This window comes from Silurus aristotelis (genome assembly GCF_946808225.1).
Source record: "Silurus aristotelis genome assembly, chromosome: 6".
NCBI classification, from domain to species: domain Eukaryota; kingdom Metazoa; phylum Chordata; class Actinopteri; order Siluriformes; family Siluridae; genus Silurus; species Silurus aristotelis.
Window position 1 is genome coordinate 9,855,009 of NC_139579.1, and position 25,293 is coordinate 9,880,301.

At 36.4% G+C, this 25,293-nt stretch overlaps 1 protein-coding gene across 2 annotated transcripts; it reads left to right on the forward strand.

Annotated features, from left to right (window-relative positions):
• The first annotated feature begins 13 nt into the window (after nt 1-13).
• On the forward strand, nt 14-25,290 carry pals2b (protein associated with LIN7 2, MAGUK p55 family member b). 2 transcript variants are annotated; one of them, XM_083543313.1, is made up of 14 exons: nt 14-343; nt 437-503; nt 608-717; nt 7,312-7,430; nt 7,564-7,716; nt 7,811-7,963; nt 8,088-8,315; nt 10,230-10,361; nt 10,475-10,571; nt 13,045-13,113; nt 13,213-13,374; nt 13,952-14,154; nt 18,940-19,068; nt 24,535-25,290. In XM_083543313.1, the coding sequence occupies exons 4-14, from the start codon at nt 7,314-7,316 to the stop codon at nt 24,709-24,711; spliced, it is 1,620 nt and encodes a 539-aa protein (XP_083399439.1). In that variant the 5' UTR covers nt 14-343; nt 437-503; nt 608-717; nt 7,312-7,313; the 3' UTR covers nt 24,712-25,290. The 2 variants fall into 2 exon arrangements, with proteins under 2 accessions (XP_083399439.1, XP_083399440.1); XM_083543314.1 differs by having other exon boundaries at nt 21-343; nt 437-510.
• The last annotated feature ends 3 nt before the right edge of the window (nt 25,291-25,293 follow it).

Sequence of the window (25,293 nt, forward strand, 5' to 3'; positions counted from 1 at the left end):
TTTACAAACAAATCAATGAGCTCTGAATTGCGAGTGTGTGCGCAAGCTAATCCGAAAGATACATGATTAAACAGCTTATCCTATTTTGATCCTCACTAAAGATGTTAGAATTGCTCAGATACAGAGACGGTTGATCCTTTTGTTTCCTTAAATGCATTCGGAGGAGAAAATAAACGTCCATAGACTAAAATATACACATTGTGGATGTGAGCTTAGTATCTAATCCTCTCAGTCATATCAGCATCAGTTGAAGACGTCATGATTCCTTACATGCGCAGTGACGAGAAACAGGAGAGCTGATTTAACCTGCTCACCATGAGAACATCACCCCACAAGATATCATGTGAGTAATAGTGTAGTAGCATGGGTCAGATCACAGTCTATACAGATTTGGCTTAATTTATCAAGAATCATTTTGTGGCTTGTGTTTGCACAGACCCTACAGTACAGTAGATAATCCGGATCCCAGCCCTGTGTGTGAGAGCACAATTAAGAGAGAGACCGTGTCAGGTCATTTGTTTTTTTTTTTCGTCACTTGACCAGGTTGATTTATAATCTCCACCAAATGAAAATCTCCGGTAATTTACATTTTTTTATCCTTTCTCAGCTCCCATTGGTGTTACATTTCTGTAACTGATCTTCAGGAAGCGGTGAAGTCTGATGCGCTCTGAGTCGCATCCCTTCGATACAGCGACTGTTCTGAAGCTACTAAACACGGTAAGTCAGGCAACGTAGGAAGATCAGTTATATTTTATTATTTTATGTTTTTATTCCGTTCTTTTTGGCTATATTAAAATAATGGTGATTTTGGGGTTGGGATAATGTGATGTCTGTTGTGTTATCATTTCTTAAGTGATTAAAATCTGTATATTTATTTGTAACATTTATTTACAGCTTCAGTTACTTTACAAATTATTGTATAAATTTCGCCACTGGTTTGTTTTAAACCTTGCAGAAAATTATGTAGCTGTAAGTGTGATTGCATAGTGTTGAAAATGGACCCAATGTTATACTGGGTCTGACCAAGAAACAGTGTTCTGCTAGGAATTTTGTTTTAAAAATAAGTGTTTTGTAGAGAAAAAGAGAAATCAGACAATTATTACTAAGTAAATGATGGTAAAAGTTTTCTCCCTTCACTGGAAATAGCCTGGAGCAGGCCTTACATTTAATTCAATTCATTTGCTTCAGTTAGATTAAATCCAGATCAGTTTAATTCAGTTTTATTTGTATAGCACATTTAACAAGGGGTAGCTAACTGGTTAATATGTTGAGTTAAAATCCCACCACCATTATGCTGCCACTGCTGGGCCTTTGAGCATGGCCCTTAACCCTCAACTGCTCAATTATCTGCCAAATGCCAAAAAGCAGCTTTACACATATAAAAAGGTTATAAAATACGAATGTTTAAGTTAATTCCCTTGTATGTTTACCCATAATGAGCGAGCCAGTGTCGACTGTGTCACGAAAAAAGTACCTGAGATGGTATGAGGAACCTTGAAAGGAACCAGACTCAAAAGTGACCCATCCTCATCTGATTGATACTATTAAAGGTCCAATTATACAGCATTGTTGAGGTGTGTTGTTCAGTGATGGTTGATAAATGTTTCAGCATTTTATTAAAAACATGCACTCACTTTTATGAACAAAAACAATAATAATGAATAATACATTTTAATTGGCAGATGAAATGATCATTTATTCTGTGCTCTGAATGACCTTTTATTCAGCATCACTACATGCACAATATGAGTTTGCTGTGCATGTGCTTGTTCATTTGCTTGTAAAAATGTAAAAAAAAAAAAGTGTGTTCAGGAAAGTTGTAAAAATCCTACATAATCTTTTGGGATTGCTTTATACATTTACACACAACTGTATTTTTAATTTTAAATATTGATGAATGACTTTGTACAGCCTACTGGATATTAACTAATTAGTTAGCATAGACCTATTTTATAACATAAAAAGAAAAGGTATCCTAAAAATACAGTTGAAAATGTGTCATTTTTAGCTGGGCAATAAGTGTAGGCATGTGACCTTGAAAGTGTATTTAGAATTTGGTTGTCCCATGTTTTTCCATTGTGGGATTAAAATCCTACTCAAACTGATTGCAGACCCTAGCTGGAGTGAGAGAGAGAGAGAGAGATGGAAGAGTTGAGGATTAGAGAGAACGGTTCATATCCCCTTATAGCACAGCTTTGTAGGGCAACTCTGTAAGAGCTGTGCTGTGGTCAGTGCTATAGTGCAAAAATCTATCATGGAATATAAGAATGATGTTTTGGGTATTCAATATAACAGCCATATCACTTGTGAAAATTCAGAAAATGCTTGATAATTTGTCAGCTTGTGTAGGCAAGTTATCAAGTTCAAGTTGTAACAGTTTGTTAGTGCAACATATGATAATTTTAGATGTAATTCATGCATAAAGAAACTCAAATATTTTGAGGGTACTAAAATGTACTGATGAATTAAATGTTCCAACATGAACTATGTATTAATATGAGTAGAAATGGTTAAAAGCATGAGTATGATTTTTACACTAGCTGAGGTTATATAATAATTACATAAATAGAAATTTAGACTACAGATGGAGGGGGTGGGATAGTTGATGGTCACTGAGCAGAGGGCTTTGTTGTGGTCTGATCAGATGAGATTTGAGGGATTACAGTTTTAAAAGGAGGGGGGTTTGTATGTCATAGAATAAACTAAGTGTATGTATTTATCTGTGGAAACAGTGTTTGTCACCTAGTGATTTCTGTTCTTTGTAGTGCTATTTTACATATTTATCATAGTCATTATTCAAATAATTTTAATTTAATTCTTTTTTTATTATATTATATATATATATATATATATATATATATATATATATATATATATATATATATATATATATATATATATATATAAAATAGTTTTATTTGTATAGCTCTTTTAACTATGCACATTGTTCCAAAGTGTCTTTTCAGAGATAAAGAGGTTATAAAGTTTTATTTTGCTCCTTATAATTTATCCCTAATAATCGAGCCAGTGGTGACTGTGGCAAGAAAAAACTCCCTAAGATAGTATGAGGAAGAAACCTTGAGAGAAACCAGACTTGAGAGGGAACTAATCTGGGTTGCATCGAATGTCCATTTATTACAGATAAACAATGTTGAGGTGTTCAAAAGCAAACTGTAGTTCTGAGTCAGTGTAGCAGACTGTTGACATTAAATTCAGTCCAAATCCATCCTCAAAGCTCCTGTTCTTACGCCGAAATTTCATGGAACCTCCCAAGGCATTGATGAGAAACCGTCCCCAGCTGAAGTGCTGAAGAACTGTCCCCTCCAAATGAAGAGGCAGGCCTGGGTGAAGTGGGAAGATCTGCAGAGGGGATGAAACAGTGGTCACTCGAACCTCAAGAGCATGGAGAGGGAGAGAGGGAGAGGGAGAGGGAGAGAGAGAGAGAGAGAGAGAGAGAGAGAGAGAGAGAGAGAGATGAGGCAGGAAGAAAAGGATATGGATTATTATGTGTCCTTGTTATTGTATGAAGGTTGGAAGCATGGAGATGTTTAGGAGAGATGGCAGTGGAGTTTTTAACAAGATTTTGGAAGGTGAGAAGATGCCTGAGGAATGGAGAAGGAGTGTGCTGGTACCAGTCTTTAAGAATAAGGGAGATGTGCAGACCTGCAGTAACAACAGGGGAATTAAGTTGATTAATTCTCCTGAAGTCACACCATGAAGTTATGGAAAAGAGTAGTGGAAGCCAGGCTGAGAGAAGAGGTTACCATCTGTGAGCAACAGCATGGTTTAATGCCAAGGAAGAGCACCAAAGACACACTATTTGCTTTGAGAATGTTGATGGAGAAGTATAGAGAAGGTCAGAAGGAGTTGCATTGTGTGTGGATTTAGAGAAAGCGTACGACAGGGTGCCGAGAGAGGAGTTGTGGTATTGTATGAGAAAGTCAGGTGTGTCAGAGAAGTATGTGAGGGTGGTGCAGGACATGTATATACATCGTGACAGCAGTGAAGTATGCAGTAGGAACGACAGACTGGTTCAAGGTGGAGGTTGGACTGCATCATGGATCGGCTCTGAGCCCTTTCCTGTTCGCAGTGGTGATGGACAGGTTGACGGATGAGGTCAGACAGAAGTCTCCATGGACTATGATGTTTGTGGATGATGTTATTTGGGGTGAGATAAGCCTGGAGAGGTGGAGGTACATGCTGGAGCAAGTTCTTCTACTGAGAAGGGCTGGTTATATGGTTAGGTATTATCCAAGAATGAAAAGTTGTTTCTTTTCCCACTGGAATCAAAGCTAGTAAGATTCTGTTGTTTGTTGTTGGATAAACGCTACTGTAATTTGCTTTTTATGATCTTCAATAGCTTTTTTTCATCAGTCCCTAGATTAGATCTTTACACTGATTTTTCTGAAGTCTTTGGGATAACTTCATCTGGGGCTGATATTAATGTTTTTGGTGAACCATTTAATTTGGCCCCAAGATTTAATGGGGTTCTATCGTAAACTTCTTGTGGTAAAGGGTCTGAAAAGAAGGCCAGCTAGCCATCCTTTATGTGACATTTGTTTCATATCAGCTTATGCAAAGGCTATAATTAAGGGAAAGTTATCACTCCCATACAGATTGCCCAATGCTTTTTATAATTAGTCAAGTAAAAGGAAATAAGGATTAAAAATTTTCTGGATGTTCTAGTAAGTGCGGAAGTAAGCTTCAGTTAATTCAAAAGGCAGCAAGAGTCATTTACAAAACCAAAAATAAGACATCATATCTGTCTTATTCAGTCTATTATATTGGCTCCCAATTAAATCTCTCATTAACTGCAAAATACTACTACTGACCTAAGCACCAAATGGTCATGTGCCACAATATCTGCATGAACTTTTGCTCCATTATAATCCGAGTCTACTTCGATTAAAATATGCAGGCTATTTGTTGGTACCTCAAATAATGAAGACTATAGCAGGGGCCAGAGCTTTTTCTGTGTTTGGGACTCAGAAGTGTTTGGATTAAGTGTTTGGACTCAGACAGTCTCAGTGTTCAAGTCTAGGCGGAAACCACATTTGTTCAGTCAAGTCTTTTGTAAAAAGATTTTTTATAGGTTAAGAAGCAGATCTGGAGGGAGTGTTTTAGTGAACTAGGATGTGTGGATGCTGTCGTACCCCCACTCACGCATTCACTCATGTTTGTTGAAGGTGGTTTGGCGGGTCGTCTCTTATCCCAGAAATCTCTCATGTCTGTGTTACCTTCTGGCCCTACCTTTTAGTTATGCTGTTATAGCTTGTCCCTTGCACTCTGATCACACTGTACAATGGCTTTAACATACACTTACCGGCCACTTTATTAGGTACTGGACCCCCTTTTGCCCTCAGAACTGCCTTAATCCCTCGTGGCATAGATTCAGCAAGTTACTGGAAACATTCCTCAGAGATTTTGGTCCATATTGACATGATAGCATCACGCAGTTGCTGCAAATTTTCGGCTGCACATCCATGATGCGAATCTCCCGTTCCATCACATCCCAAAGGTGCTCTATTGGATTGAGATCTGGTGACTGTGGAGGCCATTTAAGTACAGTGAACTCATTGTCATGTTCAAGAAACTAGTCTGAGATGATTTGCTCTTTATGATGGCGCAATATCCTGCTGGAAGTAGCCATCAGAAGATGGGTAAACTGTGGTCATAAAGGGATGGACATGGTCAGCAACAATACTCAACAGTACTTAATTGGTACTAATGGGCCCAAAGTGTGCCAAGAAAATATCCCCCACACCATTACACCACCACCACCAGCCTGAACCGTTGATACAAGGCAGGATGGATCCATGCTTTCATGTTGTTGATGCCAAATTCTGACCCTACCATCCGAATGTCGCAGCAAAAATCGAGACTCATCAGACCAGGCAAAGTTTTTCCAATCTTCTATTGTCCAATTTTGGTGAGCCTTTGCGAATTGTAGCCTCAGTGTCCTGGTGTGGTCTTCAGATGCTGTAGCCCATCCGCCTCAAGGTTCGACGTGTTGTGCATTTAGAGATACTCTTCTGCATACCTCGGTTGTAACAAGTGGGTATTTGCGTTACTATTGCCTTTCTATCAGCTCGAATCAGTCTGCCCATTTTCCTCTGACCTTTGGCATCAACAAGGCATTTGCGCCCACAGAACTGCTGCTCACTAGATATTTTCTCTTTTTCGGACTATTCTCTGTAAACCCTAGAAATGGTTGTGCGTGAAAATCCCAGTAGATCAGCAGTTTCTGAAATACTCACACCAGCCCATCTGGCACCAACAACCATGCCATGTTCAAAGTCACTTAAATCACTTTTCTTCCCCATTCTGACGCTTGGTTTGAACTGCAGCAGATCGTCTTGACCATGTCTACATGCCTAAATGCATTGAGTTGCTGCCATGTGATTGGCTGATTAGAAATTTGCGTTAACGAGCAGTTGGACAGGTGTACCTAATAAAGTGGCCGGTGAGTGTATGTCATCAGTGATATTTGAGAGGGGTTATATATTCTGATTAAAGTAAGCAATCTTGCTGCTGCAATTTGGACTAATTAGAGTTTGCCTAAAGAAAGTAAGGCATTACATAGTCCAACCTAGAGGCAAGAAAAGCATGAAATCGTTTTTCTGCATTGTGTAACATCATAGTTTATTATCTTAGCATTATTTCTGAGATGAAAGAAGGCTATCCTAGGAATATTATCATGACCTTTAAGTGGAAGACTAAAGCCAATCAATAATCACACCAAGAAAAGAAAGGCCATTCCCAGATATTATGTAATCAGAAAGCTTACTTCTAGCTGTGGTTCTATTGTCAGAATTAAGTAGAAGGAATTTAATAATCTTCCACTGTCTAATATCTTTTTTTACACTCCTCAACATTATTCAGCCGGAGTCTCTCATCTGGCTTTGCTAAAATATACAATCCAGGGGGGCATATAGAAAAAAAAGTTGGGGTCTAAAACAGATCCTTGTGGAATAAAAAACTTTAAATTATTAAGTGTAAATAAGTCACCATTTACATCTACAAACTGATAACAATCAGTCTTTTACATTGACATTTTAATCCTGATGCATCTCTGCTCTTTCCCTCAATGGCATCTAAAACCAAAAATGTGTTTTATAACAAAATGTTAATGACTCACCAGTTAAATACTATTAGTAATTTTTTACTTTAGGTCATTCTGCAAATTCTATCCACCAGTGAGCAGGCAAAAAAAGAGCTGCTAAAAAGGCTCATGGAATAAAAACCAGCAAGTGCCTTTTAACACCGTCAGTGTTGAGTGATTCATATACTTCTTCCTCATTTATTGTGTAGACATGCAGCAAGTGTTGGGTAACCTGAGGGATTTGTCAACCTCCACTAAGGCCAGTGATCTCGACCTCCTCTTCCTCAAAGGCATCATGGAAAGCCCTGTCTTCTGCTCTTTTGCCAAGGTACAACAGAATCTCACACAAACTTAATTTCTTCTTGAAAATACCCATTTGTTAATGTTAAGGTTAATAGCTAATAGTCTAATAGCCATAGTTGTATTACAGTTGTGTATTTGCTGTATTTGTGTGTATACAGGTTCATGAGCATTTAGAGGATTTGAAGTTGGCGGCAGTGCAGAATAATAATGTTGAACTCGCGAGTGAGATTCTAGGGATAATTCATCGTCTGACCATTGCAGACAACAGTGCTGCAGAGTTATCAAGAATACTTCGGCAGCCTCACTTCCAGGTTCACAGCTTTAGTATGATCGCTGCATTTTACTGTTTTTTCTCTTTTCCACTTTTCTCATCTCTTCATCATCTCCTTTATTTCCATGTCATAGTCTCTCCTGGAGGCCCATGATATGGTTGCATCAAAATGCTATCAGGCTCTTCCTCCTATCGATCCAGCCATTGCGACAGCAGCCAACAATGCACTCATGCAACCCAATGCTGTTAGAATGATCGGCATTCACAAAAGAGCAGGAGAATCTTTGGTTAGTGTGTGCATGGTGTAGTATAATAGCATAACAAATGACAAACTAATCATCTTTGACAGCTCTGTTTTGGAGAAATGCTTGCATTAAGATCCATTACCCAAAGAGCATATCTTTATGATAGGGCGTCACATTCCGGGTGGAGAAGGAAGCCCTTGTGATCACTCGAATTCTCTACGGTGGATTGATTGACAGGCAGGGGCTACTCCATGTTGGTGATATCATAAAGGAAGTGAATGGGCAGCAGGTGGGCAACAACCCAACTGAGCTACAGGAGATACTGAAGGACTGCAGTGGAGGAATCACTTTTAAAATCCTTCCTAGCTACATAGATTCTGCAATACTACCATGGGTAAAGTTAATGCATGTTCACAGCCATACAACTGCACACCACCGCTAGTGTGCTACTCAGTAGCTGGGGCTATTAAGGTTCTTTGTGTTCTTTTTCAAAAGTTTGTAGATACCTGAACATAAAATTTGTATGTGCTTCCCATCACATTTAGTTCCCATTTGCTGTTATAATCAACACTATTCTGGGAAGATGTTTAACTGAATTTTTAAATTTGTTTTTGGGGATTAGTGTTAATCAGCCACAAGGGTGTTAGTAACGTCAGGTACTGATGTAGGTGAGGAGGCCTGGGTGTGCGGTCAGCGTTCACATTCATTCCAAAGGTGTTCAATAGTGCTGAGGTCAGAGCTCTATAGCAGACTACTCAGGATCTTCCACTCCAATCCAAGTATCCCATATCTTCATGAAGCTGACTTTGTTTACAGGGGTATTTTAATGCCACAGGATTGGTTCTCCTAGTGATGGGAAAAGTGATGGAAAAAACAACATCCTATACAAGTGTGTACTTCCAACTTTTTAGTAACCCCATATGGCTGGAAAGGTCAGGTGTCTCAAAATATTTGTACATATAGTGTATATTTTGTTCCAGAACTGTGCGGGTCTGTGAAGTTAATATAAAAGTCGCCCCAAACATAAATACTTCAGTAAAGTGCAGAAAAGTAAAGAGCTACTAGTACAGTATTGAATAACATTTACTTGATTACTGTCTACCACTGATCTTAGCAATATGTGTGAGATAAAATGAAGCTATCTTAAAATAAGGATAATTTGAAGACTTGTAATTTTTCATCTACTGTACATAATAGCATCAAAACATTCCAAAAAGGAGAAACCTCTGCGCAAAGAAAATCAGTATTGGATGCCTTTGATCTTTGGCCTCTCATGTGGCACTCCATTAAAAACAGGTAGGATTCTGTAATAGAAATCACTTCATGGGTTTAGAAACAACTCCAGAAATCAATGTTTGTAAACACAGTTTGCCGTGCCATCCACAAATGTCGGTTAAAACTCTATCATGCAAAGCCATATGTCAATGTGTTCCACCCTGTTTTCGTCCCTGAGACAAATCTCATTTAAATTTGCCTGAGGCAAAGTGGAAAACTCATTACATCTCTGAGTGTGTGAGGGTGCGTTGTTGCATATGGAATAGGCAGTTTGTACATCTGAAAAATCACCATCAATGCAGACTGCTATATGCTGGCTTTAGAGCAACATATGCTTACATCCAATCTACACCTTTTTCAGAGAAGGCCTTGCGTATTTTAGCTAAACAACGCTAAACCGCATATTGCATATATGCAATATGATTGCTGAACTGGATTGTATTGGGTCTGTTGTCCAACAAGACAAAATTCAACATACCTATGTCAGATGGTGGGGAACAAAGTAATATGGGGATGCAGGTGTTGGAAGCACGTTGCTTGCACTTCTGAAAACAGACCAATACTTGGACATCTTGCAGAAGAAAATGCTGCAGAGTGAAGAGGATCAGTATGATATGGAATGCGTATTCTCTTTCACCATAATGACCCCACATACACAGTGTATGCACAAAGCTTTGACAACATTGCCAGACAGTGCAGTCAATGTGTGCTTTATTTCCTGTGAGCTTTTGTTTTTGTATGTACTTATTGTTCATTGTGCATGGCAGTTTAAATTTTTTTTGCCAAATAATTCACATTAACTACAGTAAGTATACTGTTTCCCAAAATACTCCTTATATTTTCATGGTTTAAGTAAACATGTAAGGTCATCGAAAGCAAATATTATCCAGACATCAGTTTAGTCCACTGTTGTACATGATATTTAGTAGAGCAGTTCTGAATGTATTTATTAATATTTATTATTTGGGCACTAATGCCTGATAGGTACTTATATATATACAAGCTTTTGTAAGTTGTTTTATCTGCCTTCTAGGTTTATGTAAAGCCCCATTTTGACTACAATCCAGCCAATGACATCCTGATTCCATGCAGAGAGGCTGGTCTAACCTTCAAAAAGGGTGACGTTCTTCAGATAGTCAACAGGGAGGACCTAAACTGGTGGCAGGTAAGAATTCACTGCTTTAGAGAGAGCCTGTTGTAGATTAATAATTTGGATTAGTGTGTTTGGGATTTTTATGTCTGGCTGGTTCTCCGGATAGTTGTGTTGTTTTTCCACAGGCATGTAATAAAGTGGAAGGAACTACAGGGTTGATTCCCAGTCAGTTTCTGGAGGAGAAAAGAAAAGCTTTTGTTCCAAAAAACTTGGATACAACAGGTACATTCATAATAAAACAAATGGATACATGAATGACATTATACAAAGTGTGTGTGTGTGTGTGTGTGTGTGTGTGTGTGTGTGTGTGTGTGTGTGTGTGTGTGTGTGTGTGTCAGTCAAAATGGGGCTTTACATAAACCTAGCCATAACATTAAAACAACTCACAGGTGAAGTGGCTCTGATGCTTTATAATGCAGCACCTTTAAAAGAATGGGACATTGGTGGGACACTGATCAGCCAAAATATTTAAACCTCCTACCTAATATTGTCTATGCCTAGACTCCATAAGACCTCTGAATGTGTGCTTTGGTATCTGTGAGCAAATGTTTTGTAAGTTGTGAGATGGGGCTGCTATGGATTGAACTTGTTTGTTTATCAAAGGGGGCAGTGATCTTCATGTTCTATTTCTGAAGATTTTTTTTTATTGTGGAGTAAAATGTTATCCTGGTGAAGAAGGACAATGACGTAAGGTATACCACCACAGGGAATAAATGATGATAGGTGACATCATTATTATCATTATGGCAAAGTAACATCCACGTGAATGCCAGGACCCAAGGTTTCCCAGCAGAGCATTAACCAGATTATGACAGTGCCTTTACCAAGCCTGTGTGTCATGCTCAATCGCCATTTCTTTTGAAAAGAATCATGATTCATCAGATCAGTCCACTTTCTTCCATTGCTTTATGGTCTTGTTTTGTTCAGTATCTGCTAATTGTAGGAGATTTTGGTGGTGGTCAGGGGGGGGTCAGCAAAGGCACTTTTTCTGGTCTGCAGCTATGCAGCTTCATTTTCAGCACCTGTTAAGCAGCGTGTGTGTGTATTCACACTTTTCTGTTAGAGCCAGCAACTTTTTACTACAGTAGCTCTGGAACTGGACCTTCACTCCCAAACATATCAATAACCCTTCGTCATTCTTTCTCTGACTATTTTTTTGTAATGTTTTTGTAACGTAAATAATGAATCCCAGATCGGTTTCAGACCTGTTTCCATTTAAGAAATACGATCATGTGACTAATTAAAATTCATTTAAAAAAGTAATCACTTGTCATCACTGAAGTGAAAATGATTAACCCCAAGATCAGCAGGGGTTTTTTTTGTAAAATGATTTTGATGCCCTATTGCTTTTCTCTCAGACTGATCTTATTGTGGAAAGCTATTGACCAGGAGACATGATGCATTTAAAGGCATTTAATTTTCCTGGTCATTTCTGGGTTTTGGTGCTAGATCACTTTCCAGCATGAGCTAAAACACCTTCCTAAGTTAACTCTAAATGGCTTTCAAAAAAGATCATTGTTCTGGAATGTCAAAGTTCACATATCAAACCCCTATCAAAATCTTCTGAAAGAGGGCTGTGCACAGGAGCTCCGATCACAATCTGCAGCAAATCATATGCTAAATTGGTAGACTCTAACCCCCCTAAAAAACTGAGTGCTATTTTCTAAGGAAAAGGATTCTTTAACATGTTGTTGGTTAAGGGGTGTTTTCCAGCTGTGATTGCAATAAATCACTTTGTGAAATTTTATCCCTTCATTCCACATTCAACTAAATGGTATTATTTGAAAGTAGGAGCTTTTATGAACAGCAGCAACCACAAAGCGGAAGACCATTTAAAGTCCATGTAAAGTCACAATTCTCATGATTTTTTTTTAGCAGTCTGAATGGTGAGGCTGGTGGAGGTGGGATAATGGTATGAGGCTGGTTTTTCAGGGTTTGGGCTAGGCTCCTTACTTTCAGTGCTTTAGCATACCAAAACATTTTGGACAAGGCTTTGTACCAGCATGACTGTGCTCCAGTGTACAAAGAAAGGCCTATAAAAACATGGTTGGATGAATTTGGTGTGCAAGAACCTGACTGGCCCTCAACTCAATCATTTTAATCTAACACCTCTTAGATGAGCTGGAATAGAGATTGTGAGCCAGACGTTCTTGCCCAACATCAGCACCTGACCTTAAAAGTTGTACTTGATAAATGGGCAAATGTTCCTACAGACACATTTCAAAATGTTGTTGAAATCCTTCCCAGAAGAGTGAATGCTTTTATATATGCAAAGGACGGACCAACTCCATAATAGTGATTTTGTATATAGAATGCAATTTCATTACAGTCCATATAGGTGTAATAGTCAGGTGTCCCAATCTGTTTGTCTATATAGTGCCCATGTCTCTATATACATATATACAGTCCAAAAAAATATACACACATGCATAGACAATAAATATGAACTCATTTATGCAATTTTTTTTTTTTTTAAATAAATACCAATATTAAATATATATATAGACAACAATTAATCCCACTGGCTCTATCGTGTTTAAACCAAACTTGTGAAGCGCTCCAGAACTCTGTTACCAATATTAAGTTGTGGAAGTGTAACCATAAAAGTTATTTCCTATTCAGTAACATTGACATTGGGGCTGTTAACAAATATTATACAGAGTGCAGCTAATCAACTTTACTGTTTTACTGTTAGGGATCTTATGTGGAACACTAAACAGTAAAATGAAGAAAAAAAAGATGTACATTACTTCAAGGAATGCAGGCAAGTCACTCATTGCTGTATTCTCCAGTGAATGTTGACACTTGCCTTATTGATGTGGATCTAATAGAACATGTGGTATTTATTTGCAATGAAACACAGAATTTGACCATCATGAGCTGCAGGTCTATGAGGAGATAGCATGCGTGCCACCATTCCAGAGGAGAACAGTGGTACTAATTGGGGCAAAGGGAGTGTGCCGCCGCAGCCTGAAAAAAAGTTTGTTGGTATGTCATCCTGACCGCTATGGAACCACAGTACCATGTGAGTAGTTATTAAAATTGCTTCATAAAAAAAGAAGTGGATAATCTATTGAAGGTTTGAATTAACTGTATTTGAACATTTGAATCTATTGGGTTTTGCAGAATCTTTGTGTAAACGAATGCATAGTCAGGACATGATTTTAAACAGTACAATTATACCACCTTTTTAAATAAATGCATTTTAAAATGTACCAGCACAGATTTATACAAGTCTATATGTGTACATGTGGATATTTGTGACATTCCTTTTTTTATGAATAGTACTCAATAAGGCAAGAGTACAATAAAAAAAAAAACAGAATGATTTACCTAAAACATTTTTTACTGAATTGCTTTCTTTTGATAACTGAATAATAACCAAATAACAGTTCACTGTTATACTTCTTGTTGTAGTAATAGTAAGTAAATTTCTCTTCTTTTATGCTACTAAATTTTTATATATAATAGACTAGTATGGTTTAAGTGTATACATATAGTGTTTGTTCTATCGAAGGAAATCACAGCATATGTAGAAGTTTAACCACTCCGGAAAATGCCAGCTTGTTTCATGCAATGATGTTTCCTTTTCTGTAACTCAGTCACATCTCGAAGACCTCGAGAGGACGAGCACAATGGTCAGACTTACCAATTTGTGACAAGGAAAGACATGGAGCTTGGTATTAAATTAGGATATTTCTTGGAGCATGGCGAGTATGATGGCAACCTGTATGGCACCAAAATAAGTTCTATTCATGAGGTGGTGGACACGGGACGCACCTGCATCCTGGACGTCAACCCTCAGGTCCATAAACTGAAGCCAATCATTCAATTTCCATTTATAAAAAATCTCTAAAAGCATCCCAGTTTGTACTTTTTTAAGACACATTTTACCATTAACTCTTAATTGTGTAATTAAACCTAGTCTTAGAAATATTCTTTTGAACCCCTTTGAAATCTGAGAAATCTTTTGAAAAATTTGGCATATTTATTTTTTTACATACAAAGCTGAAATTTGCAACATCCCATTCCCTGTAATCGAAACCTGCACACTGAAATTTTTGTAGCCTAAAAATTATTTGCTAAACAAATAATGAAAATCCTATATAATATGGTCACACCCCCACTAATACACACTCATTCCTTTCCTGCTTTAACCTTTTCTACACACTCATATGATCATCTTACTTTCCATGTGAGGGTGCACTAATAACATAATTAATAATGTATATCATTTATTCAGTGCTTACATTTAAATTGAACCCAAACATTAGTAGCCAAAAAGAAACACTGTTTAAACAAAACAAAATAAATAAATAAGTAAAATTCTATTTTACTTGAGCTGTCAGTACATGACCTGGAATACCTTCTTATGTGTGTGCACAACCATAGTACATTTGCCATACCTGAAGGTAAATCTGTGGGCCATGACAGACTTAATAATTCTCCTGTTGAAGCTGGTAAGGGTTGCTGATTACATACATGTTTTATTCAACTTCCTCAAGAAGTAGAGGCATTGATGTGACTTTTAAGATAAAAGCTATTACTTTTGTTTTACTGACATTTAATACAAGGTTGTTGCACCACATCCCTGTATGCCACCACATTATTGTTTGTGAGAAGTCATTGTATGGTGACTGTGTCATTCACCATAATTGTGGGACTCTATTGTGGGTTGCTCTAATGTTTGGTTTCTTGGATAATTGGAGCTTCCAGCATTTAGGGTGAGAGTGCAAGTATTTATTTTTGCAAATCAGAAAGTCCAGGACCCAGTGTCAGATACAAATAAATAAGACAAATAAATACACATCCTGTGCTTTTTTAAAGGTTAGGTTTAACTTTGTCACTATCAGAAAATATTCACTAAACAGTATGGGACAAATGTGAAATTCACATGGCAATAGTGTTAAATAAATTATTGCTTGTACAATTATAATTTAATTCTACAGTATTATCTTAGTGGAATAAATGGTCAAAAAGATTGTATAACCAAGAAATGTATTATAGTTTTAACAAGCAGTCTGTTCACTGATAAAGATGTGTGAGAATATGTACATGGCAGTCTTAAAACTATCATAATAATTGTACTCCAATTGTACTAAGCCAAAATAGCAAAATTGGAAGATAGAAAAAAGCCCTTTGCTACTACACTGACTATACTATACTATACTATACTATACTATACTATACTATACTATATTATACTATTCTCTACTATACAATACTATACTCTACTATACAATACTAAACTACACAATACTATACTCTATTATACTATACTATACAATACTAAACTACACAATACTCTACTATATTATACCTGCACTGCACAGACTAATATTACTCTTTTTTCTTTTTATAAAGACTAATAGTACTCTTAATTTAGCTATCTAGTTCCTCTGGACACTAATGATCCTTCTTAACTCCACCAGTCAAAACTTATTATTGAAAATAATTTATTTGTTTGTTTTTGTTTATTTATTAATTTATATTTAGTAATTTATAATTATTTAAATAAATAACCTTTTCTCTGCGATTTATTTAATTTTCTCAAAAGCCTGCACTGCAGCTTAATTTGTCGATGTTCACCTGATTGCATTTGTGATTTATGTTTGCTTGGTCCAGTCTATATTTTAGTTGCGATCTGTGTAATAATATTCTCTGAGTCACACAAAAAGATATAGCATAAACATGACATATTTTGAAGCTCTGTATACTGACATACAGTGGTATGGAAGTGTTTGCCCCCTTCCTGATTTCTTCACAGCTATAGTTGTTGTCCAAAGTTTAAAAAGTTATATTTTTTGTCCAAAGTTGTCTAAAAATCATATCTACCTTAAAATATGTCTTGGCGATTATGTTTTGCCCCAATATTATGTTAAACGTGCATTTATATCAGCTATTGCAAATCTCCCAAGGTTATTGACTATCACTGGAACACCATCTGACCCCATTCAAATCTATCAGGTTGCTGAATACATATAATCAACGTTCTACTACACTCCTGTTCAATAATACAGTTGGAGAAAAACTAGCATCCGGTCTAACGCTCAAAATAGAAGGTGAATGGCATAAAAAGAAACTACTAGTATTTCAAATAGCATGTCTGAGTCTCAAATACTAATTGGAAAATTATTCTCTATTTATGTGGCTTTTTCAGAGAAAGCTTTGCATCCTGCTGTAGTCTTTACTATTAGAGGTTCCAACAAATAGCCTGTTGGTAAAAGTTGCTGCATTGACCTGTAAGCATTAAGAACAGCATGGATGGCCCTTAGGTTCTTCCTACCTAATCAGTTTCAGACAGCATGACAGTCAGGTACACAATCCACCAGGCTGACGCACAAATATGTACAAACTAAGTATAAAGTAAATTAGAGGTGGAAAGTAATGAAGTACAAATACTTCGTTACTGTACTTAAGTAGATTTTTCTGTTATCAATACTTGACTTAAATATTTACCATTTTTATTAAAAGTATAAATAAATAAATATGAAAGTTGCGAAATTAAAACCTTCAACGAAACACACGTTTAATCACGACGTCCTTTCTTTACTCAGATATAAACGTAAATAAATGAACTACAAAAAAATATATAATATATAAAATATATAAATTATTTTTAATCAGTAAACCTTTGTTTTACTGATGTGTCTCAAGTCTCAAATCAGCACCAAAAACCGCTATGATGCAAGCAATGAACCCTCTGAGGTTGACAAACATGCCAGCATTTTTTTCTCATAACGCTGAAACGAACTTAAATTGCTTTGACTTTTCTGATCGTACAGATACGAGCAATACATCATTTAAATCTGTAAAATATGCTATAACAAAACTATGCTTTTGTTATAGCAGGGGATGCTCTCTACCGTCACTGTCATCTCTCTTCACAGACACATAAATAAAACAACCTGCATCTCAGTAAATACTTTCCTCAGAGACATGATAGATATATGAATAGAAAGCTCGAAATGTCTACATTCAACTAATATTCTCTTATTATGTAATCCGTATTAAAGTTACAGTTTCAGAGGTACAGTTTCTCCGTTATCACCTCATTAACCATCCGTGTGGAAACAGCAAAGGTTCCGTTTGGTGTCCTGATGAATTGTAATTTAATTTAAAACACCATAATTACTTTAAAACATTTACAAGAATATTTTGTAAGTTAGTAAATGTAAATATAATGGTTTCACTAATAATAAACATACATTTGCATAAAGCATCGATATTTGTCCATGCCCATGTTGATTAGAGTATTAAATAAGTGAAAAGTATTTCACTTAAAGTTGTTCAATTAAACTTGCATTTAGAACAAATAAGTTGTAATTAATCGTGAGTTAACTCATGACAATCATGCAATTAATCATGATTAAATATCTTAATTGATTGACAGCCCTAATATTAATATGATGTGAGGTCCAGTTACCAGTGTGACATTAAAACAGGTAGTAATAATGACTACTATTTACTTAAGTACATGTCAGAGTCCAAACTTTTTTACTTTAACTTAAGTAAAACAGGATAGTCAGTACTTCCACTTTTACCAGAGTATTTTAAAACATGAGTATCTGTACTTCTACTCAACCCTGAACATCACAGTTGCAAGGCTGTACTGAGACACTGGACACAGATCTGATTTTAGATTTTCATTCCTTTTCTCTTTCTTTCTCGCTCCCTTTCTCTATCTGGCTCTCTCTTCAGACCTGTTAGATCCATTCTGATGCCCTTCTGGTTACATTCCAGTCTTATCAGCTGAAAATCCCTCACTACACCAGAGAATGACTTATTGGACAAACACAAGATTACTGCATATACTGTAGTGCCACATAGAAACCACCATTAAAATGAACATGGATGTCTTTCCTTGGATGCTAAGAACAATTAACTTAAATACTTAAGCCTCAATCACTGAAGGTTTAATAAATTAGTAACAGAGTGAGTGAGTCTTAAGTTGCTCATAACTTCCTGTTTACACAATTGCACTTTTTAAATTCAACATTTATAGACAAATGTCTAAATCACACATTTAATATATTTCAGTATAGTGTGAATTATGGGCTAATATTTTTCCATAACTTTATGCTTTAAAGTCACCAAGTGGAATAATGTTCCTACTGCCCACACCACCCCCATCTAAATTACAATAATCAGCGAACAATGGTCCTGGTGTGCATGTTGCACAAGAAGGTATTCCAATGCTAAAATACAGTATCAATGCAATGTTTATTTTCTATTTACATTTGACCAGCCAAATATCTGCATCTGTCATATATTCCTAACAGGTGTCAGTAGAATTCTTTGATCCAACACACACCTGGTTTTAATAATTTTTGATTAATATATTTTTCTTGCATTGTTTGTGGTAAAGAACACTAAAGTGACAGTTTATATAGTGGCTAAATACATTTATTCCAAAAAATATTAAATACTTTGGGCAAAATAAATAAGGCAAATTGAATTCAAACAAATAAAAAAGGGTGTATGTTCAGACAAATAGCAAGAAAACAAATGTATAGCAATTTTACTGTATTTCTGTTCTGTTAAAAATGAATATTGTCTAATAATTTTGATTTTCTTTCCTCTGGCTCAGGCTCTGAAGGTGCTGAGAACAGCAGAGTTTATGCCCTATGTAGTGTTCATAGCGACTCCTGAGCTCAAGACACTAAAAGTTATACACAAAGCAGTTGTTGATGCAGAAATCCTCACCAAGCAGCTAACAGTATGTACAATCCAAACCTAATCAAGGTCGCACTTTCACTTTTAATGTCAGCTTATATTTTATGATTACTCCAGCATATTGTTACAATATATAATACAATAATCAGAAGCAAGCTTCAGTACTAGGGATGCATACATTCTGGTATTATAGTTGACTGAGAACCAATGGTATTTTATTATTATTATTATTTTATTTATTTATATTTTAGTTTAGCTTAGTTCTACTAGTGCTTAGCTCTCAGACTACGGTAATTCCATTTGCATACCAAATAGGTCTTTATTTGTAAAAAAACAAAATATATTATATATATATATATATATATATATATATATATATATATATATATACACAGTGTGTGTGTGTGTGTATATGTATGTATATATATATATATATATATATATATATATATATATATATATATATATATATATATATACTGTATATATATATATATATATATATATATATATATATATATATATATATATATATATACTGTATATAAATTAAAAATATTCATCCTTACTCAGAACTTACAGAATACATAATGATCACCAGGGCCTCACACTAACTACATTTCCATGAGCTGTTTAAATGACAAACAATTATTGAGTATTTCAGGACTGCAGATCTCTTTAGAGAAGAGAAAGTGCGAGTCTGGAAAAATTCTCTAGTAACACAAAGCACGAACAACCATAAGACATAATGGCAAATCATGAATTCAAGAAAAAGGAGCAGTGCTCACTGAATGGGAGGGGGTGTCAATCTCTTTCCTATTCATCACAGTTATATTAATCACTCATGGGCTAGTAATCTTTAGCAGATGGCCACTTTCCTCAGTGTGCCACCTTCTGACAGCATTCACCAAAACATTAACAAGTTGTTTTTGTGAGAATAAATCAATAAATGCATAAACAAACAGACAAATAAATCCACTGAATGGAAAGAGCTGGAGCTTTGGAAGAGGTACAGTGAGGAAAATAAGTATTTGAACACCCTGCTTTTTTGCAAGTTCTCCCACTTAGAAATCATGGAGGGGTCTGAAATTGTCATCGTAGGTGCATGTCCACTGTGAGAGACATAATCTAAAAAAAAAAAAAATCCAGAAATCACAATATATGATTTTTAAACTATTTATTTGTATGAAACAGCTGCAAATAAGTATTTGAACACATGTCTATCAGCTAGAATTCTGACCCTCAAAGACCTGTTAGTCTGCCTTTAAAATGTTCACCTCCACTACATTTATTATCCTAAATTAGATGCACCTGTTTGAGGTCGTTAGCTGCATAAAGACACCTGTCCACCCCATACAATCAGTAAGAATCCAACTACTAACATGGCCAAGACCAAAAAACTGTCCAAAGACACTAGAGACAAAATTGTACACCTCCACAAGGCTGGAAAGGGCTACGGGGAAATTGCCAAGCAGCTTGGTGAAAAAAGGTCCACTGTTGGAGCAATCATTAGTAAATGGAAGAAGCTAAACATGACTGTCAATCTCTCTCGGACTGGGGCTCCATGCAAGATCTTACCTCGTGGGGTCTCAATGGTCCTAAGGAAGGTGAGAAATTAGCCCAGAACTACACGGGAGGAGCTGGTCAATGACCTGAAAAGAGCTGGGACCACCGTTTCCAAGGTTACTGTTGGTAATACATTAAGACGTCATGGTTTGAAATCATGCATGGCACGGAAGGTTCCCCTGCTTAAACCAGCACATGTCCAGGCATGTCTTAAGTTTGCCAATGACCATTTGGATGATCCAGAGAAGTCATGGGAGAAAGTCATGTGGTCAGATGAGACCAAAATAGAACTTTTGGGTCATAATTCCACTAAAGGTGTTTGAAGGAAGAAGAATGATGAGTACCATCCCAAGAACACCATCACTACTGTGAAGCATGGGGGTGGTAGCATCATGCTTTGGGGGTGTTTTTCTGCACATGGGACAGGGCGACTGCACTGTATTAAGGAGAGGATGACCGAGGCCATGTATTGCGAGATTTTGGGGAACAACCTCCTTCCCTCAGTTAGAGCATTAAAGATGAGTCGAGGCAGGGTCTTCCAACATGACAATGACCCGAAGCACACAGCCAGGATAACCAAGGAGTGGCTCTGTAAGAAGCATATCAATGTTCTGGCGTGGTCTAGCCAGTCTCCAGACCTAAACCCAATAAAGAATCTTTGGAGGGAGCTCAAACTCCGTGTTTCTCAGCGACAGGCCAGAAACCTGACTGATCTAGAGAAGATCTGTGTGGAGGAGTGGGCCAAAATCCCTCCTGCAGTGTGTGCAAACCTGGTGAAAAACTACAGGAAACATTTGACCTCTGTAATTGCAAACAAACAAATATTAACATTGACTTTCTCAGGTGTTCAAATACTTATTTGCAGCTGTATCATACAAATAAATAGTAAAAAAATCATACATTGTGATTTCTGGATTTTTTTTTTTTTTTTTTTTTTTTAGATTATGTCTCTCACAGTGAACATGCACCTACGATGACAATTTCAGACCCCTGCATGATTTTTAAGTGGGAGAACTTGCAAAATAGCAGGGTGTTCAAATACTTATTTTCCTCACTGTATGTGTTCCCATTTGTGTCTGATCCAAGATTCTATCTGCTCAACAATCCTGTGACTTCTTTGTGGCATTTTTCAATCTTTGAGGCACTAAATGATTTCAGCTGTTACAATTTTTTCACTGTTCTATGAGTATTACTCTTCCCAGGTTTGACCACCTTGAAAAATAAAAAAGTGTTGCTACAGTTTTTTGAGGTTTGCAGGAGTTTATTCACAGCTTTTTTTTAAGGTCCTGACACAGCATTTTATTTGGATTGAGGTCTGGACTTTGACTAGGATACTGCACTTAGATTGTTTTTTTTTTCCACCGTTCTGTTTTAGACTTGCTGGTGTGCTTGTGAGCATTGTCATGTTGCATGTATTTCAGCCACGCTTTAGCTGTTGGACAGATGGACTAACATTTGAGGGTCTTACATTTTTATACTTTTAGTTCAAAGTCAGCTCAATGACTGCAGGTTGCCCAGGTCCTTTGCAAAACTAATCATCACCCTTCCACTATTGTGATTTACAGTTGTTGGTCTGAGATGTTTCTGCTGATATGCTGTTTGGTTTTTGCCTAATGTGGTGCAGTGCTTTATGTAATGGGCATCTATCAAACAGGCATCTATCCACCAGAAATCTTGTGGTTGGTTTCACAAACCTAAGCTATGCTGGCATTTTTTTAGAGAGAAGGCCCTTCTTCTGGCAACCTTTTACAAACAGACTTTACTTCTTCAGTCTTTTTCTAAAGTACTGTCATGAACTTTAACATTTAACATGCAACATGGAGCTTGTACAGTCTCAGATGTAACTCAGGTTTTTGCAATTTCTCTGAGCATTGTGCGGTCTGGCAATGGGGTGAACAACTTTGCTGGGAAGTCCACTTCTGTGACAATTAGCAACTGTCCTGTATTTTTTAAACTTCTGAAAGATGTTCCTCCTTGTAGAGTGATGAGCTACTCTTTCTCAGATTGATGGGCAGCAACAATTGCTCCTCTAAGCTCCAGTGGATATTTCTGAGCTGCCTCCTATTTAATATAGGGCAAATATGACCATGATTCCCCAAGATAGGACATGATCTGTTATTAGGAAACTTGTCTGGAAAATAATGGCAAATCATCTGGACCCAAATCTTGCTTTTTTTCATTTAGCAAAAGCCTTAAAAAGCTAATTTCTACCATTAGGGCATTAATTAAGAGGTTTTAGTCAACTGGAAATGTTATGAATCAACCTGGAAGAGGACACGTGTCTATATTGTTTTACCAAACTGTGAAGAAATTGGTTTGAGTGGCCAAACAATCTGTAAAAATCACACCTGGAGATGACAGAGAAGATGGAAAAGATAATTGCACCTTGGAAAGTCTCAGAAAGTCACCAAAATTACAATCCAAAGTCACATACATCAGCACAATTTGTTTAAAAGGTTGTCAAGAAAAAAAACTTTACTTTCATCCAAAAACAAACTCAAGCATTGGATTGAAACCAAAATAGAGCTTTTTAGCAATAAACACCAGAAGTGGGTTCGGAGTACACAGAGAGGCAGCCATATAGAAAAGTACCTCATGCCCACAGTTAAATATTCTCATTTTATTTATAAAAAACAAACAAAAAATTACCCTGAATGTTATTAAATAACTGTAATTTATTTAAATAAATACAATATTGAAAGATGATGCTACATAAAAAACTGAGTACAATTGGCAATTCAAAAAGAAGAAAAGAAAAAGAATGAAATGTGCATTGGTCAGTGTATGTATGTGTGTAAAGTGACAGTGAATAATGGGATATGTATATAAGTTGCTATTATCATCTGTTACATAGAGGTGAGTCATTGTATGGTGCAATGGCAAATGGTAGAAAGGATTTTTCGAACCGTTATTTGTGATAACGAATAACGAAGCTGAATAAGTCTGTTGGAGAATGAACTCCGCTGCCTCTGTATAGGATCATGTAGTTGGTGTGATGAATTATCTATGATTGACAGGAGTTTGTTAAGTGATCTGTTGTCCTTCACTGTCTATAATCTGTCCAGTTTGTGTCCTATTACTATTGATTATTCATATTATTCATTATATATATCAGCCTTGCAGATGATTTTATTGAACTGGCCTGCGAACCATTTTGTTAGTATACATAGGGCTCAAATATTAACAGATATTAAATGAATGCCTGACTGATCTCTACCAGAAAGCTTAAAATGGTTATTCCAGTCCCCTGAGTTAAACCCCATAGAAAGCCTGTGAGAAGGAATGTCCTCCAGTATAGTCTTTTACATCTGATCTGGAGATTAGGATCTCAGAGCTAATAGAAAGTTGGCACAAAGTATGGTGTTAAGAATTGTACCACACATAAATAAATGAATAAATATACAAATATTTATGTATATATATATATATACAGTACAGACCAAAAGTTTGGACACACCTGCTCATTCAAAGAGTTTTCTTTATTTTCATGACTATGAAAATTGTAGAGTCACACTGAAGGCATCAAAACTATGAATTAACACATGTGGAATTATATACATAACAAAAAAGTGAACTGAAAATGTCATATTGTAGGTTCTTCAAAGTAGGCATCAAGAGAATGCCAAGAGTGTGCAAAGCAGTAATCTAAGCAAAAGGTGGCTACTTTGAAGAAGAGATAGTAGCACATTGTATCCAAATACAATATTCAGAATGTAAAAGTGAATTAAAACAAGAGTTGTCACACAAGTTGTCCATTTTTTTTTACTATTATCACTCATGGATGTTCATCCTGCTGTTATTTTATTTTACCTTGTTATTTTGTGAAGTGCTAATAATTACTATGTTTCAATTAATTATTTTGAAAGCATTAGTTAGACAGGCCACAGTATTGACTTCTGTTATAGAAACGTGAACAAATTCACAAAGTTTTTTTTTCTCTCAGGATGTGGATCTAAAGAAGAGAGTGGATGAAAGTGCTCACATTCAGCAGACTTTTCAACACTACTTCGACCTCACCATTGTGAATGACAACTTCCACGCTGCATTAGAAACACTTCAGGCAGCTTTGGACAGACTTTATTCTGAACCACAGTGGGTTCCTGTCAACTGGGTTTACTGAAGGAGTGAGAATATGAGCTCTGCAGCAATTCATATTGGTTGTATGTAGACAATACAGTATTACTTCTACTTAGAGGGAAGATGAACTGGTTTAATATTGCACATTTAGATAAAAATTCTACATTGGAATTAAAAGCAAACAATAATTGTACAAAAAGATTTCTATATTGTTCCATATTTGCTGTTTTATTAGTTTCTCTACTTGTATACTTGTGTGATCTTGTATTAATAAAATGCAGTTCTTGATAGATAAGGGCTCTAATAAAACACAGTGGAGGGGTTTTCAAGTGGTTACTCTTAGCCGATGTGATAGTTCAAATCTGATTCGCAAATGCTATTTACAAATTGTTATAGAGCCTATTTTCTAGCATACTGTTAATCACTTTGTGTCTGTTTATGCAGTTTGTTAAGGTGATCTTTTGGAGATTTATTTGACACTGACAATTTTTTTAGTGTGCCATGTCAAGTGAACCTTGTCAAGCTGGTCCCTCTTTCCCTTCCTCTTCGTTCATGTATTTTGCTGGCTATTCATTGACCTTTGAGGGTGAGAAATAAATATAAAGAATATTTTATATCCAAATTG

Coding starts and splice junctions, on each gene's coding strand:
- pals2b (XM_083543313.1), top strand. CDS start 7,314: ATGCAGCAAGTGTTGGGTAACCTGAGGGATTTGTCAACCTCCACTAAG. Junction 10,572..13,044: donor AAAAAACTTGGATACAACAG/GTACATTCATAA, acceptor TTTTACTGTTAG/GGATCTTATGTGGAACACTA. Junction 13,375..13,951: donor CTATGGAACCACAGTACCAT/GTGAGTAGTTAT, acceptor TCTGTAACTCAG/TCACATCTCGAAGACCTCGA.